This window comes from Sycon ciliatum, chromosome 3 (genome assembly GCF_964019385.1).
Source record: "Sycon ciliatum chromosome 3, ocSycCili1.1, whole genome shotgun sequence".
NCBI lineage: Eukaryota > Metazoa > Porifera > Calcarea > Leucosolenida > Sycettidae > Sycon > Sycon ciliatum.
In genome coordinates this window covers 830,397-846,849 of record NC_088645.1, presented here as the reverse complement: position 1 = coordinate 846,849, position 16,453 = coordinate 830,397, and the positions used below count along the sequence as shown (strand labels likewise).

The following is a 16,453-nucleotide window of genomic DNA, read 5'->3' as shown; positions in this document are numbered from 1 at the left end:
TGCGCTCTTGACCGACAATAGACACCCTTAGCAAACACCGGTAACGCTATTTTTTACGGTACTCGTACCTTGATCACCCAAATAGCGTTGAAGCTGCAGCGTATAAACGTTATGGGGGCTGATTTATCGTTGTGACCAACGGTACGTGTTTTGGCCAAATATTGCATAGTCCGTACGCATTTCACCTTGTATCGCGTATATGGTGACAAAAATGGTTGTACGAGTCGTACCGCGCGAAATCAAAGCAATTCTCGTGGCAACAGCGTACTAAAAATAGCGTGCATCTTGCTAAAGGTCGAATCCAAATCACGGTATTTTCCCCCTTACGATAATACCGTTACAACATAACGTTTTTTGCTAAGGGTGTCTACTATTACAAGTCTCCCGTGAATTGTACTCACGAAATCATGCTACATGTACAGTACAGTACAGTACAGTACAGTACAGTACAGTACAGTACAGTACAGTACAGTACAGTACAGTACAGTACAGTACAGTATAGTACAGTACAGTACAGTACAGTACAGTACAGTACAGTACAGTACAGTACAGTACAGTACAGTACAGTACAGTACAGTACAGTACAGTACAGTACGGTACAGTACAGTACAGTACAGTACAGTACAGTACAGTACACTACAGTACAGTACAGTACAGTACATGTACAATACAGTACAGTACATGTATTATGCTTTGATGGATGCTCGCATTATGCTCACAAAATCCTCATACTATTATGCTTTGTGATTCGGGGATACGTTTTCACTTTGTTGTACAATCATGTACAAGTACTGTACAAGTACTTATGGAGCTTCAAGGTTCGGAAAATGTTTCGTACTTGCAAGTGGCCATAAGTGCAGCAAATACATGAGCATCGCCATACCATACCAAGTTGTCCATGCCTGCTAAAGATCAACATATTTGAACAGAGAAAACATTTTGAAACCCGGAAAGTGCAATAACTAGGCACAAAACTGACAGAGTACTGAGACATTCGACGTCCTGACACCAGTAACAATCGACATTCTTTGTTCCGTTGGGACTGTAGCTTTTGCTCGTCGCGCTTGCCTTCCCCTCTTTGGTCTTTCCGTAACCTTGAACCTTCCAAGTTGGAAGGCTGTCGGTTAGCGCTACGGCGATGTGTTGAAGCTAGGTGTCAGGTCGTCGAATGTCTCAGTACTCTGTCAGAGAAAACATACTTTTTTTTATTCTTCGGAAAACACTGAATTGAGATAAATATATGACGCCATGCTAGGCTAATGACTATGTGGAAGGTAATATTGCATACCAGTATAATGAGAGTTCTTCTATTCATTAGTTTACTTCTTTTGTAATCGATTTTTTCATTGCCAACAAGTCAACCTCACCCTGCGAATAACCAGCCCCTCTTTCCCTCAGCTCCACCTCCATCATGACCGAACATCAACTGTGCCTCCTAAATTAACTCTTACTCTTAGAGTAATATCCACTTACTAGATCAAGTGCATACACCGGTATCGATATTTACAATGATACGTGTATTTGTCGATAAGATGATAGCCTGCATAGTCGTGGCTGGTAAACTCAAAATGCCATGGCTTCGTATCATGCATAATGTCCATGTACATGTACGCCGAGTTTTGCGGACTACCCGTCGATATCTCTTCCGCCCCGAAATGCCTGATAAAGGCTGATTCACTCGATCTTCTCAGTGCTACATGTATGGTATGATCGGTATCAGCTTGGGAAAGAACTTTGAAGAATACGAGTTCGACGTTAGTAAAACGGTGATTCCTGAAGAAAAAAAGAGAGGATTCGAACAAGTTTTCGTACAACAGTACGAAAACTTGTTCGAATCCTCTTTTTTCCATCGCATTTTCTCCTTACTCCGGATACATGTAACCATGGGTACTGTGCAATGACAATGTATTTCTTCTGTCCTCCTTATTGGCATTGCGCATGGACTCTTGTCGAGCTAGTCTTGATGTTATCCGTAGTTTGTCCAACGCTGGCACTGACTTACTCTATTACGGAGGATTAGCAAGACGAAATTCGTGTTCGCGTTCGCAAACATTTTTCAGGTCGCGAACTGGATTGCGAACTTTCGCAGTTTTCATTCGGAAAAGTAGTCGGAACACGAATCGCGGATTCGTGTCAGAGCAGTCATAAATTTACCACGCTGTACCTGTACATCGTGTCAACGTCATGCATGTGCGAATTCTGTTTGCTAATCCTTCTCATAACGCGAATTCCGTCACCGAGTTCGACTTTCCTTGGAGTGCGAACGCGAACGCGAATTTCGTCTTGCTAATCCTCCGTATTATGATTGTACATGACCATTGTACTGTACAAGACTTAGTGGAGTGAGAAGGTGCAACACGACACTGTCATAGCACAATAGATAATACGCTGACATTGGCATGTACTGTGCATGCAGTTACTCTTGCTGTTACCCTTACCACTGATAATACCAGACCAGGGGCAGGGAGTCCTATAAACCGGTTATGGCTCCCTGCTGTGTGCAGTATCTTGTAGTTGTACATTTGCCCTGTGCCCTGTGCCCTGTGCCCTGTGCCCTGTGCCCTGTGCCGTGTGTGCTAGGACTGGAGAATGTAACAACATACCCGTCACACGATCATGATGTACAGATCCAGCACACAGCGTGTGCTTCGCCGATATCAAAAAAACCACTTGCTCACACCGCAAGCTGCAAGAAGGCAGATCCTCACCCCTGGTCACTATTGCTTTCCTGCCTTTCGCATGTCATAATCGCGGCACTGGAGCGCTAGCGGCCGTGACTCCACTACTCTCTTTCCCGCTCCAAACACGAATGGAATGCCAATACAAGGACTTAGGTCAGCATCCTTCCAAATGCTTGTCCCACTGTTCAAGTTGTACAGTATTGGTATGGCTCCCCCGCACTTACATTTCTACATGTATAGTCAACTTCGCTTATAACCACACTCGGCGGCGGGGCATCAGAAAAGTGTCCTTAATCGCAAAGGGTCGTTATACCCGAAGTCCCATTGTATTACAGTTGGATGGGACTTTGCTCTGGGCATGTAAATTCTGTCGTTATTCGTGAATTGTCGTTATATCCGCAGTCGTTATTAGCGAAGTTGACTGTACGTGACTTAGCATGCGACGTATCGCTCTGCCTGCCAACCGGCTTGCCCCTCCTCCTGATCAGGTGCGAACATCACACCATGAAAAGTCTGTCTTTTGGCAGCTGCTTGTCAAAATCGCAGGCAGCGCACCGTCATCACTGGGTGATGAGTTGTTTTGCAGGCTTGTTGCAAGTACTAATAGTAACAATCTGTAGTAGTTGCAACCTCTACCTTTACTTGGGAAAAGTAGTCCTACACCGGCTACTATATAACGGTGTTAGTGATCACGATCTCATCATTGTCCAATGTGCCTATCAAAACCTTGAGCCCATTCCTGCGCACACTCACAGGCTGATTCGGAAGCCTGCACCCCATTCTATGGATTTCGACCAATGTGGCCAGGAAATCAGTGAAAGTTTCAGAACTTGGGAGTCGCCCACCAGCCTGGATGGTCAAGTGAAGCACTTTTCCAATTGTTTGAGACATGTTATGGACAGAAATGCCCCGATCACTCAGCTCAATGTGTCTGGATTTGGCAGGCCTTGTCGGCAACCATGGGTTACGCCACACTTGAAAAAGCTTCTTCAGCTTCGAATAAACTTGCACAGGAAATTACGAAGGAACCCAACCGACGGCCCCCTCCCCCAGCTGTACCGGGCAGCACGGCGCGAGGGAACCCTCTTGAATAAGAAACTCAAAACAGAATACTGCGTGAAGGCCTTCAACACCCACAAACGCAACCCCGGAGGCCAGTGGCAAATCCTGAACAAGCTTGCAGGACGAGAAAAAGTCAAATCCTTACCTAAGGCGACTATATCCGACCTGACAGCCACATTTGCAACCGTAGTTTGTGATCCTGCCAGACCGTCTGAACTTGTTCTACCCAGCCCACCAGTCGACATTCCCACTCTCGACGAGTTTACGCCAGTCACAGGAGAGTATGTTGAAGATGTTTTGAAGTCATTGAACAGCCACAAAGCACAAGGTTCCGATGAAATACGACCATGTCTCCTCAAAGGATGCCGCACAGACATCGCTGGCCCACTCACCGCTATCATCAATAAGTCTCTGCATACAGGCCAAGTTCCAAGTAGTTTTATATTAAGCATGCACACGTGTGCCCACTCTACAAAGCTGGCGACGCAACTATCGGCTCCAACTACCGACTAGTGTCACTTTTGTCGGTGATATCCAAAGTGCTTGAGAAGGTAGTACACCGAAAACTTGTAGCATTCTTCGACAATCATCCGGAACTCGGTGCACTACCGGAGGAGCAGTTTGCTTACAGAAATTTCAACATTGCCGTGCTCTCCTGTTTGCGGACGACATCGCGTTCTACGTCATTGGTCGCAAGGCTTCAACCGTGCTCAGAATGCTGCAGACAGATCTCTTGAATCTGGAGGATTTCCTCAGCGAACGGGGACTGGTGCTGAATCCCAAAAAATCTCAGCTACTGCTGCTCAGACGACCTGCTGCGCACCTGGACGTGATCCCCAGCATCACCTGCAAAGGCACCGTAATCCCCGAGTCCAGCCATGCTCTGTACCTTGGCCTCCTATTGGACTCGTCGCTCAGCTTCGAGCAGCAGGTTGAGCGTGTGTGCGCAAAGGCACAGTGCAAGGTTGCCTCATTCCGCCACGGGCGCCGCGATGTCTCCATGACCGGCCGCCGCATGTTTTACCTGACAATTGTCCAGAGTACCTTGGACTATGCCAGCACATGTTATGTTCACTGCTTGTCTGCTAAACTCCGAGACAAACTTGAGTCGACCAGTAATGAGTGCCTAAGGCGAGTGTTTGGCCATGATCAGTATACTTCTATCGATTTCATTCTCACCAAATATAGCCTGTATACTTTCTCTCGCCGTGTAAACTTGAAGCTGTTTGTGTTTGTTTTTAGGTGTCTATCTCGTTGCACCAGTCCTCTCTTAAGCGCGCTATTTACCCCCCCCCCCTCCCCCCGCTCTGCATCATGCCGCACAAATGCTGCTACCGGCGGTCAAGCTTCAGCCGCTCTGAACCTACCCAGAGCTACGTCTCGTTACGGCCTGAATGCTATTTCATTTTTGCCAGCAGACAGATGGAACATGCTTCCACCTGGATGTCGTCAAGCTAAGCCCCTTTCTGCATTTGTCACAAGCACCAAGTCATTCCTGGGGTTCCCAGTTGGGAGTTCCCTAGTAAAATAATAAATTCTACTACTACTACTACACCGGCTACTGTTGTATACTGCCAGTACAGTACTGACTACTGGGCTACTGGGCTACTGGGCTACAGGGCCATGCCAGCCAGGGCTTACTAGTATGTAGGACAGCTGATGCTCATCATTTCAGGATATATTGCCACTAGGCCTCTTATTATGCTCACACTACACCAAAATGCCAGTTTGAAAGTTGGAAAGTCGATTTAAGAAGGCCGTCTCGGATCAAGACCAAAGCACAGAAGAAGAAAAACTTAAACAGCAGTGAGCATGTTGTCTGAAACAATCCACTGAGAAGGTAGATTTGGAACGTCAACTCTCGGGTTGAGAGGCACGATTTTCGGAACTAGACCTAGCCAGCTTCATGCATGACAACGTTGTCGACCGGCAATTATGCTTGTAATGCCAATTTTGCATACGAAATGGTGTTATAATGCCAGCATTATGCCACCTGGAAAAAAGGGACTATAATGCCATCCATAATGCTAGCATTACCCGCCCATGCCTACCACTAACACCACCAGGTACTAAACAATCACACACTTCACGTACAAACTAGCACGATGGGAGCCCCAAGTCATCAAATATTCACTGGTTTGAGGGAAAGACACAAACTGGAAAAGTCTGAAGAAACAATTGACCGTCACCAACAGGACTCGAACCAGGGACCCTCGCTTTTAGCCTGTGTTGCAGTGTGACGTAGTCCCGCAACTGACCATCGTCGGGCAGACCACAAAAAGATCTGCGTAGTAAACCGTCATCATCCACGATAGGATTGAGAGATACTTGCTCACTCTTCGCTGGCAGCGGCTTGCACACTGGATACCTCTTCGTCCTCCTCCTTGGTCTCATACAGCTTCAACCTGTTACTCAGGATTTTCCGAATTGTATCCAGCCGTTCGATGGTGGCTGGGGAGCTGGACGTCGTAATGGCCAGGCTCGGCCGCCTCGTACTGATCTCGAGAACGTCACTCGCCCTAGTGACGGCTTCCGCAAATTCTTTGTCCAGTACATCCAGTTCCTCACACAGGTGGGCGTTCGTTTCCACCACCTCAGGCAAACTGAGGATGGCTTCCACGGCCTGCATTGCTGCTGCCCCCAGCACATCCATGTAAGTCTTGATGATTCCTGACTCTAGCTGTTCGCTCATCGCCGCCACCAGTAACGCCCTCCTGGAGTTCTTGAACTGGGCTTTTGATTTTGCTTTCCTCACCTTGAGGTCGGACTCTACACGTAAACTCCCACGAGGATTCCATGTCCTTTGGTTTGCTCTGGGTGGTACCCCTACTACACCATCATCTGCTACCAATTGTTGCCGTGTCACGTGATCCCGCAACTCACCATCGTCGGGCAGACAACAAAAACACAAACTGAAAACCTCCTCATATCGACATTACCACTCGTTTCAACAAGAACACAAAAGAACACTCTGAACAACGATCATCAAATCGCTGTTCTGAGCAAAACGTGCAGCGCGCGTGCATTTAGCTTGCGCCGCATGCATGCACACAACGTAGGGGGTACGTGGCATAGAGAGAAAATGCAGCGTACAGAAAATGCATGAATCATCGTAGCCATAGAGATACTAAATATGGCGACAGCTAAAGTCCGCGTGCAGCGCGGAGTGCAGGTGCAACGAAAAGAAAAGCCAGAATATTTGAATGCAGAACGAACAGAAACTCACAATCTGCTAAAAGGGCACTCCGGCTTCATTTTCGACGCCTAGTTTTCGATGCCAAGACGAAGGTTGGTGAAAGAGAAGACCCCTCGAACAAGAACGAGTCTCCAGAAGCGATCGAGTCGAGAAGTAAGACGACTTTTGAATTTCGCCGAGCGAGCGCTGATGACGTAATAAGGGATTAGCTTGCCAGTGGAAATGCATCTGCGCACATACATTTCACACACTTTTTGGCCAATTTTCAATCGAAGAGGAGGTTGTTTTCTATGTTCTCTCAACGTCGTGAGCGATCCCGTCTTCTATACCCTTCCAGGTACCCTGAAGGTCCTCCAGAGGAGAATTTATCTCCAGCAAAGCGTTGTTGACCCGCTAAATTCGTCTCGAGACATATTCAACCAGTGCAGTGCTGATAAATGTAGAATATTGAATCTGTGATAATTGTCGACGATGGAGAGAGAGAGGTTGATAGCCGCTGTCGCAGGAAAAGTGAAGCTGCTGGAAGTAACGACGGGGAGCTTGTTAGCATCACATGAGCATCCAGACTTCAAAGCAGCTTGACGGAATCGGGGAGTACTGACTATTTGTCTCGCCCTCATTTTAGTGAATTTTATGACCAGAAATTATTCGATCAGGATCCCTTCTACAAGATGTGTAGTGTAGTACAGGTGATTTTTGAACTTGACGATATGGAGACGGACCAGTAGACCTACCAACAACGTGTACCTGCAGGAAATTCACCCAATGCTATTGCTATCCTCTTCAGTGGCTGTTGTTTTTTAATTAAAAATATGTTCACTTCTCTCAACATACTCCTGCATGGCAGCAAGAAGGTGCGCTAAGGAACGCCACAATATTCGCCCATGGCTGTGGATGAAGCATGGTCAAGTCATGGCAGCACAAATACTTGAAACAGATGAGAAATTGAAGTTCATTTGTGATGGGAAGTTTGACAGCCCCAGTGACTGAGTCGAGCGTTGTCTTTTGCCGTGGCACAAATTGCTGAAGAATCCGAGATGGTCTTGGAACTATGCACATGGATACTACCAGAAATAATGGTGGCATGAACCAGTGTGGAATGGGACAGCTCACGGAGAATACTGGAATAGCTCAAGTATCTCTAGGTGATTGTAAATCCTGTTCTGGCTGATATCTTCCGCCTGCTGCGCCAGTCCATGTACAACGATGGGAACATGCATTTCTGTTTTCTACATATTTGCCGGCAACTATACTGTGGTATTACAGTTGCAGGTCCCTTATATAGAAAATATGTTCAACCCCCCTCCTACATACCCACATTATAAATATGAACTAACAATTTCACTGTTGGACTCGCCGGCGGCTAGAGAGCAAAGGATTAATTTATAGCAAAGAAAAGGACCAGGGAACTACAGGTTACTTTTTAATGTCCACGAACAATTTCACTGTATTTGAAATAATTTTGTTTGATACCCTGAGAACTCTGAAACTTTGCAGCACTGTGGATAATAATTATGTGGATATGGACAGGAGACTGCACTCTTGAACATTATCCTTTCATGTTGTCACATGTTGCACGATTGATACTATTAGTGTATTGTAGTTACGAATTGTGTACAGAACTGTCACATGCTGCAAGGGCAGTATTGTCAAGACATGCTAGGTCGCTTGCAATATTGGTGCGGTGCGTATTACTGCTATGCATTTCGCGAGTGTAATAATTATTTTGTTAGTCTGTTAGAATTACATCACGAGTGCATGTCTGTTACGTCTACGTCGAGACGCATTTTACGATACAGTAATTGCTATGCGTGTTCGTACCACGCCATGTTCACGAGCGGAATATCTTGTGAATTGTTCTAATGTATTATATAAGTAGAATTGTTGACACACTAATTGGTTGCAATGTACATGTACTTACTAGTACTTGATCCGTTGCATTATCGCCATCCGCGGCAACTCCGCTACGATCTACTTGGCGAAACTTACTCTCGCTGACAGGGTGTGCTGTCACCCTGTCGCTGGGTGCAAGCACCCCTTGACAGACACTGTTTTCACCTCCGTAACCAACAATTCTTTATTCTTTCACTCCAGCACATTGCAAGTCATTATTAGTTTCTGCTTGTTCTGCATTTCAAATTATTGCTTTTCTTTTCGTTGCATGCACTCATACTCGTCCGCGCTGCACGCGGACTTTGGCAGTCGCCATATTTAGTATCTCTATGGCTACGATGATCATGCATTTTCTGTACGCTGCATTTTCTCTCTATGCCACGTCGTTGTGTGCATGCATGCAGCGCAAGCCAAATGCACGCACGCTGCACGTTTTGCCCAGGACAGCGATTTGGCGATCGTTGTTCGGTGTGTTCTTTGGTGTTCTTGTTGAGAACGAGTGGTAATGTCGATTAAAGGAGTTTCTGGGTTTTTGTGGTCTGCCTGACGATGGTTAGTTGCGGGACCAAGTCGCACCGCAACATTTGGTAGCAGAGGATGGTTGTTATCGAAGTAATAGTTGTAGTATAGTAGTCACGTCTAGGCAGTAGTACTAGAACTAGTAGTAAGAGTAAGACAGAGACTCAGTAACTGGTAACTGAAGCAAGAATGCCAGAAACCACGAAGAAGGAAAGAACACTGGCAAAGGCCCAGTTCACCAACAGCAGAAGAGCGCTGCTAGTAGAGATCAACAAGGATGAAGCGGACAAGAAGGAGATACTAAGGGCACTGGATGGCCTCAGTGCTCTTGCCACATCCACCATCGCCTGTTGTGTGGAAGGTGATGCCGCAGACTGGTATGAGGAAGTCCAGCTGTTGGAACAGCAATATGCCGAAGCGGTATCGAGAGCGGGGGATGTGCTGGAGCAGCTGAGAATAGAAAGGCCCAGCAAAGCCACCAGCATCAGCCACAGCCCCGCAACCAGAGAACGTGCGGCAAAAATCAGAGAAGTAAGGTCGTTGTTGAAAGAGAAACTGTACGACGAAGATGATGAAGAAGAGGAGGTACCAAGTGTGGATGTAAGTGAGAGTGCAGGTGTCTACCAGAGTAAAGTGAAAAACAACGCACCTGTAAAGCGTACATGTATGTCTGACACGCCCGCAACGTCAACCCAGGGAAGGGTCACGTCATCGTTGTCGGCGGTTACTATGGCAACGGTGTCGCCAGATCCGAAGGCATCTGAGCTTAGCCAAGCCAGAATGAAGCCAGAGCCATTAATAGCCAGAACTATGGCACCAAGCAGCACGGGTTCACAACGGGTACCCATGGCAACGGGTTTCGTGACTATGGCCACTGGCACAGCAGTCATACAGAGTACACCAAGTACATCAGCTACTACTAGGGACTTCACCCGGCGTATAGGTGCACCATTGGCATTGAGCCAGCAGTACACAGCACCGAATCCGGCGTACACGGCACCGAATCCGGCGTACACAGCACCGAATCCGGCGTACACGGCACCGAATCCGGCGTACACAGCACCGAATCCGGCACCGCAGCAGCAGTCTCAGTCGGCACCGCAGCAGCAGTCTCAGTCGGCATACACGTATACGCCTCAACAGTATGCACCGCAGCAGCAGTCCCAGGCAGCATACACGTACACTCCGCAACAGCAGCAGTTCCAGCCGTCATACACGTACACGTCGCAACAGTACCTACCGCAGCAGCAGCAACAGCTGCCATCGACGTATACGCCACAATATCAGCCGCAGAACGTGCAACAGCCACAGTACCTGCGAACAAGTCAGCCACAGACAGACATCACCAAGCACATGAAGAAAGTTTCTATTGCCACGTTTGCCGGCGACAAACGGGAATACGAGGCTTGGAAGGCGGCTTTTGATGTATCCATTGATCAGCAGGCAACTTCAACAGAAATGAAGATGCTGCAACTTAGGCAGTACCTGTCTGGCGAAGCTCTGGCGGTCGTACAAAACCTGGGTTTCACGCCATCAGCGTATAGTGCGGCACGCAGACGGCTTGAGAAGAGGTACGGCGGACAGCGGAGGTTGGTGGCCGTCCATATGCAAGAACTAGAGGACTTCCCTGCAGTGAAAAACAGAGCAGCAGACTTTGAGAAGTTTGCAGATTTGCTAGAGGTGGCGGTGGTAAAAATGACGGATGCCGGCATGACCAGTGAACTCGGTACGGGTACTTTGTATACACGTATGCAGAAGAAGCTTGCAACGGAAAACCTCGTCCAGTATCATCGCTGGGTGCAGGAGACCAATGCCAATGAATCTGTGACGACTCTTCTAGATTGGGTGAATCGAGAAGCCGAAATAATGGCTACGTCGTCGGAAACCATTGACGGCATCGCCAGTACTGCCAGCAGCAGACAGCGACGTGGTGGTTTCAATGACCGGAAACCGAGAAACGCAGAGTCGTCCGGAAGAGTCTTCCTAGCAGAGAAGAAGAGCGAGAGCTGTGCCGCTTGCAGCGAGCAGCACCCCGTCTGGAAATGTCCGTCTTTCAAGGCAAAGACCATGGATGAACGATGGGACCTGGCAAAAGAGAAAAGGCTATGCTATCGATGCCTTGGGTCAGGTCACTGTGGAGCGCAGTGTCCCAGAACCAGACAATGCGGTGTGGATAAGTGCAGCGACACCCACAATTGGTTGCTGCATCGTAAACCGAAGTTCGACAAGGTACACAGCGAACCGGACCGCGGCACTGAAGGGGAGCGACCTTCAAGGCACAACGTCGGCAACGTTATGTCAGCGAGTAACGTCAGCGCAGCACCAGGGTCACTGCGCACTGTGCCAGTGTTGTTGAGCAACAACGAGCGGACCATACGGGTCAACGCGTTCCTGGATGACGGCGCGACGCACATGCTGATCAGCGCAAGTGCCGCAGGTGCACTTGGTCTCCGCGGAGAGACGAAGAGGATTACAATGTCTACTCTGAATGGGCACCAAGAAACGTTTCAGAGTATGCCAGTCACCGTCACACTGTCTGACTTGACCAAGAAGACAAGCGTGGACATCTGTGCTAACACTGTACCAGCAGTATCTCGGTCGCTAACACCAGTAGACTGGGAGATTGTCAAGAAGAGCTGGCCACACTTGGAGAATGTCAAGTTCCCGAAGCTCAGTGATTGGTCGACAGTTGACCTTCTGATTGGTATTGACAACAGCAGCCTGCATGTATCGCTAGAAGAAGTCATCGGTGGTCCAGGTGAGCCAAGTGCCCGGAGAACACCACTCGGCTGGACATGTGTGGGTCCCATCAGTCAAACGGCGGGAGACTCCCGGGTGTCGGCCAGCGTGCACCATTGTCTGATGACTCAGTCAGACGCCGACCTCACTCAGCTGGTGAGGAAGTTCTGGGAAGTAGACAGTCAGCCCGCGGCAGATGGAGCCGCACTTCTAACCCCAGATGAGCGACATGCACAGGAGACGGTCGCAAAGTCGATCAAGCACATTGGAAGCCAATACAGTGTTGGCATTCCATGGAAGGATCACCCGCCCGGAGCTAATGCTAGCTACCACACTGCTCTGAAGCGTTTGGCCAACACCGAGCAGCGGCTGAGGCGAGACGCAGCAGTCGGAGAAGTCTACGCCGCTACGATAGCGGAACACATCAGCCAGGGCTATGTGCGCCGGGTTGACGCCGCAGACGTCAACGACGGAAACGCGTGGTACTTGCCCCACTTCCCGATAGTCAAGCCGGACAAGACCACAACAAAAGTACGCATCGTGTTCGACGCCGCAGCGAAGTCGAACGGCAAGTCATTGAACGACTTCATCTTGCCCGGCCCCAAACTACAGCAAGACCTGGTGAATGTACTGGTTAGGTTCCGTCGTGAGCCGATAGCACTGGTCTGCGATATTGCCCAGATGTACCTCCGTATCAGCCTAAATCCAGACGACCGGCGCTACCATCGATTTCTGTGGCGCACAGACCCAAGTAAGCCACCGGAAGTTTACGAATTCTGCAGCGTGGTGTTCGGTGTCAATGCTTCGCCATTCCTAGCGCAGTACGTGTCGCAGCAGCATGCCAGATCGCTCAGCTCAGAGATGCCGCAAGCCGCTAGTGTCGTGCTGGACTCCACATATATGGATGATAGCATGACGTCAGCACCTGATGTTACAGCAGCCAAGTCCTTATATGCGGATTTGTCGGATCTCTGGGGCCAAGCGAACATGCACGCGCGGAAGTGGCTCTCTAACTCGGCGGAGGTTCTGGCGGAGATCCCACAAGCGGATCGGGCAAGTCAACTGGAGCTCACGGACGAACAGCTGCCGAACATCAAGACGCTCGGCGTCCTCTGGCAGGCCGAGATCGACATGTTTACATTTCAGTACAAGGTGCCAGATTTCACACGTCTGACGAAGCGGCAGTTTCTGCGTATTCTGGCAACAATATTTGATCCGCTCGGGTTTCTAGCTCCGTACATCGTCCGAGCCAAAGTCCTGTTCCAATCCATGTGGATCGAAGGCTTCGATTGGGACGCCGACTTGCCAGAGGATCTCGTCAGCGCAGCTGGAGCGTGGTGCGCCGAGCTACCGGATTTGAAAAGAGTTCAAATTCCGAGGTGCCTGCGACAATCAGCAGCGACAACAGCAACTAGCAGCGTGGAAGTGTTTGTGGATGCCTCCGAAAAGGCGTTCGGCGCAGTCGTCTACATCCGGCAGCAGTTCAGCGATGGCAGCGACTCAATGCGTCTCGTCGCGTCGAAGATGAAAGTCGCCCCGCTTGCTGTCCACAGTATTCCGAGGCTGGAATTGATGGCCGCAGTTCTGGGTTTGCAGCTAGTGAAGTCTCTTCTACCTTCGCTTGATCTCACAATGAGTACTGTCACGTTCTGGTCTGACAGTGCTGATGTCCTCTACTGGATTCGTGGACAGAGCCGAAAGTACAAGCCGTTCGTTGCCCACAGAGTCGGCACGATTCAGACAGCGAGTGATCCCGACCAGTGGAAGCATGTAGCTACTACCCGCAACCCAGCCGACCTGTTGACGCGTGGTATGTCTGCAAGTCAGCTCGCAGATTCCCAGTTCTGGTGGTGCGGTCCAGACATGTCCGGGTTACACACGCCGTCCCCAGGAAAGGCATTGTCAGCAACAGCGGCGGCAGAGCTGAAGAAGCCTGCAGTTGAGATAGCTCATTTCAGTTATCTGGCGATCGCCGCCTTGCCCGCATTGGATCCAGAGCGCTACAGCAGCCTCCTCAAGCTGGCCCGGGTCATTGCCTGGATCAATCGCTTCTCAAGCAATGCAAGACGCCTGAACACTGAGCGAGTGTCAGGCCCCCTGTCCGTAGATGAGATCCGCAGCGCCGAGTATGTCATCATACGTCAGTGCCAGCAGTCAGCCTTCCCAGAGGAAATCAGTGCTCTACAGCGGGGAAAGCCTATCTCTCCTAAGAGTGTGCTGAGCAGCTTACAGCCGCAGCTCGACGAAGATGGTATTCTGAGGTGTGGTGGTCGGTTGCGCTATGCAGAGCATATTTCGGATGATGCCAGGTGCCCGATCATTCTGCCCCGCTCGAGCAGAGTAACCACTTTGATAGTGAAACGAGCACACGTCCGCCTGTTTCACGTCGGTGGAACCAACCAGACCTTGGCAGCGCTCAGCCAACGGTTTTGGATAGTTTCGGCCAGAGAAGCTATTCGTGAGTATGAGCAGCAGTGTCAAGCGTGTCGACGGCAGAAGGCAAAGACCCTGCAGCAGGTCATGGCTCCTCTACCGAGTCACCGTACGAAGCCGTCATTGAGTGCGTTCGCTACAACCGCGGTGGATTTCTGCGGACCATTCTTCACGAAGCAGGGTCGAGGGCGAGCCCAGTGTAAGCGGTACATGGCTGTCTTTACTTGCACCGCTACGCGAGCAGTTCATCTCGAGCTGGTGAACGACCTCACCACCGATGGATTTCTCAACTGCTTGAGTCGGTTTGTCAGTCGTCGTGGAACGCCTACAGATATCATCTCGGATAACGGCACCAACTTCGTTGGCGCAGTCAATGAGCTGCAACAGTTGGTCGGCGAAGTCAACCAGCAGCGAGTAGCCAACAAGTTGTCTGCTATTGGAGTGACTTGGCACTTTAACCCACCAGCAGCACCTCACTTCGGAGGAATTCATGAGTCCATGGTCAAGAGCGCCAAGAGAGCAGCCTACGCCATACTCACCCGAGCAGATATCACCGATGAAGAGCTAGCAACGTGCTTTGCCTCAGCTGAAAGCATGCTCAACTCGCGTCCCCTAACGTATCAGTCAGCTCACCCGTCGGACGACATTCCATTGACGCCAAACCACTTCCTCATCGGCCAAGTCGGTGGTCAGTTCGCACCAGCTTGCAGCGAAAGTAGCTTCAGCCCGCGCAGGCGCTGGCGCGCTGTGCAGCATCTGATTGGTCAAGTGTGGACTCGCTGGATGAGAGAGTGGGTACCTCTTCTCAACCCGGCCAAGAAATGGAGGCAAGAGCTGCCAGACCTGAAGGTCAACGACGTGGTTGTAGTGGCATCTAACGATACACCACGTGGGCAATGGCCGTTAGCACGAGTAATGGAAGTCTATCCCGGCAAGGATAACCATGTACGAGTGGTGAAGCTGCGTCTAGCAACCGGTAAGAGCCTTGTGCGGCCTATTGCTAAGCTATGTCCGTTGTGTTGAAGCCCCCGCGGTTCATCAAGGTGGGGAGAATGGACAGGAGACTGCACTCTTGAACATTATCCTTTCATGTTGTCACATGTTGCACGATTGATACTATTAGTGTATTGTAGTTACGAATTGTGTACAGAACTGTCACATGCTGCAAGGGCAGTATTGTCAAGACATGCTAGGTCGCTTGCAATATTGGTGCGGTGCGTATTACTGCTATGCATTTCGCGAGTGTAATAATTATTTTGTTAGTCTGTTAGAATTACATCACGAGTGCATGTCTGTTACGTCTACGTCGAGACGCATTTTACGATACAGTAATTGCTATGCGTGTTCGTACCACGCCATGTTCACGAGCGGAATATCTTGTGAATTGTTCTAATGTATTATATAAGTAGAATTGTTGACACACTAATTGGTTGCAATGTACATGTACTTACTAGTACTTGATCCGTTGCATTATCGCCATCCGCGGCAACTCCGCTACGATCTACTTGGCGAAACTTACTCTCGCTGACAGGGTGTGCTGTCACCCTGTCGCTGGGTGCAAGCACCCCTTGACAGACACTGTTTTCACCTCCGTAACCAACAATTCTTTATTCTTTCACTCCAGCACATTGCAAGTCATTATTAGTTTCTGCTTGTTCTGCATTTCAAATTATTGCTTTTCTTTTCGTTGCATGCACTCGTACTCGTTCGCGCTGCACGCGGACTTTGGCAGTCGCCATATTTAGTATCTCTATGGCTACGATGATCATGCATTTTCTGTACGCTGCATTTTCTCTCTATGCCACGTCGTTGTGTGCATGCATGCAGCGCAAGCCAAATGCACGCACGCTGCACGTTTTGCCCAGGACAGCGATTTGGCGATCGTTGTTCGGTGTGTTCTTTGGTGTTCTTGTTGAGAACGAGTGGTAAT

The 16,453-nt window shown here is 49.4% G+C and overlaps 1 protein-coding gene across 1 annotated transcript; it reads left to right on the top strand.

The window, feature by feature from the left end:
- The first annotated feature begins 9,540 nt into the window (after window positions 1-9,540).
- On the top strand, window positions 9,541-15,546 carry LOC135812384 (uncharacterized). Its single transcript, XM_065325758.1, has one exon. The coding sequence runs from the start codon at window positions 9,541-9,543 to the stop codon at window positions 15,544-15,546; it is 6,006 nt and encodes a 2,001-aa protein (XP_065181830.1).
- The last annotated feature ends 907 nt before the right edge of the window (window positions 15,547-16,453 follow it).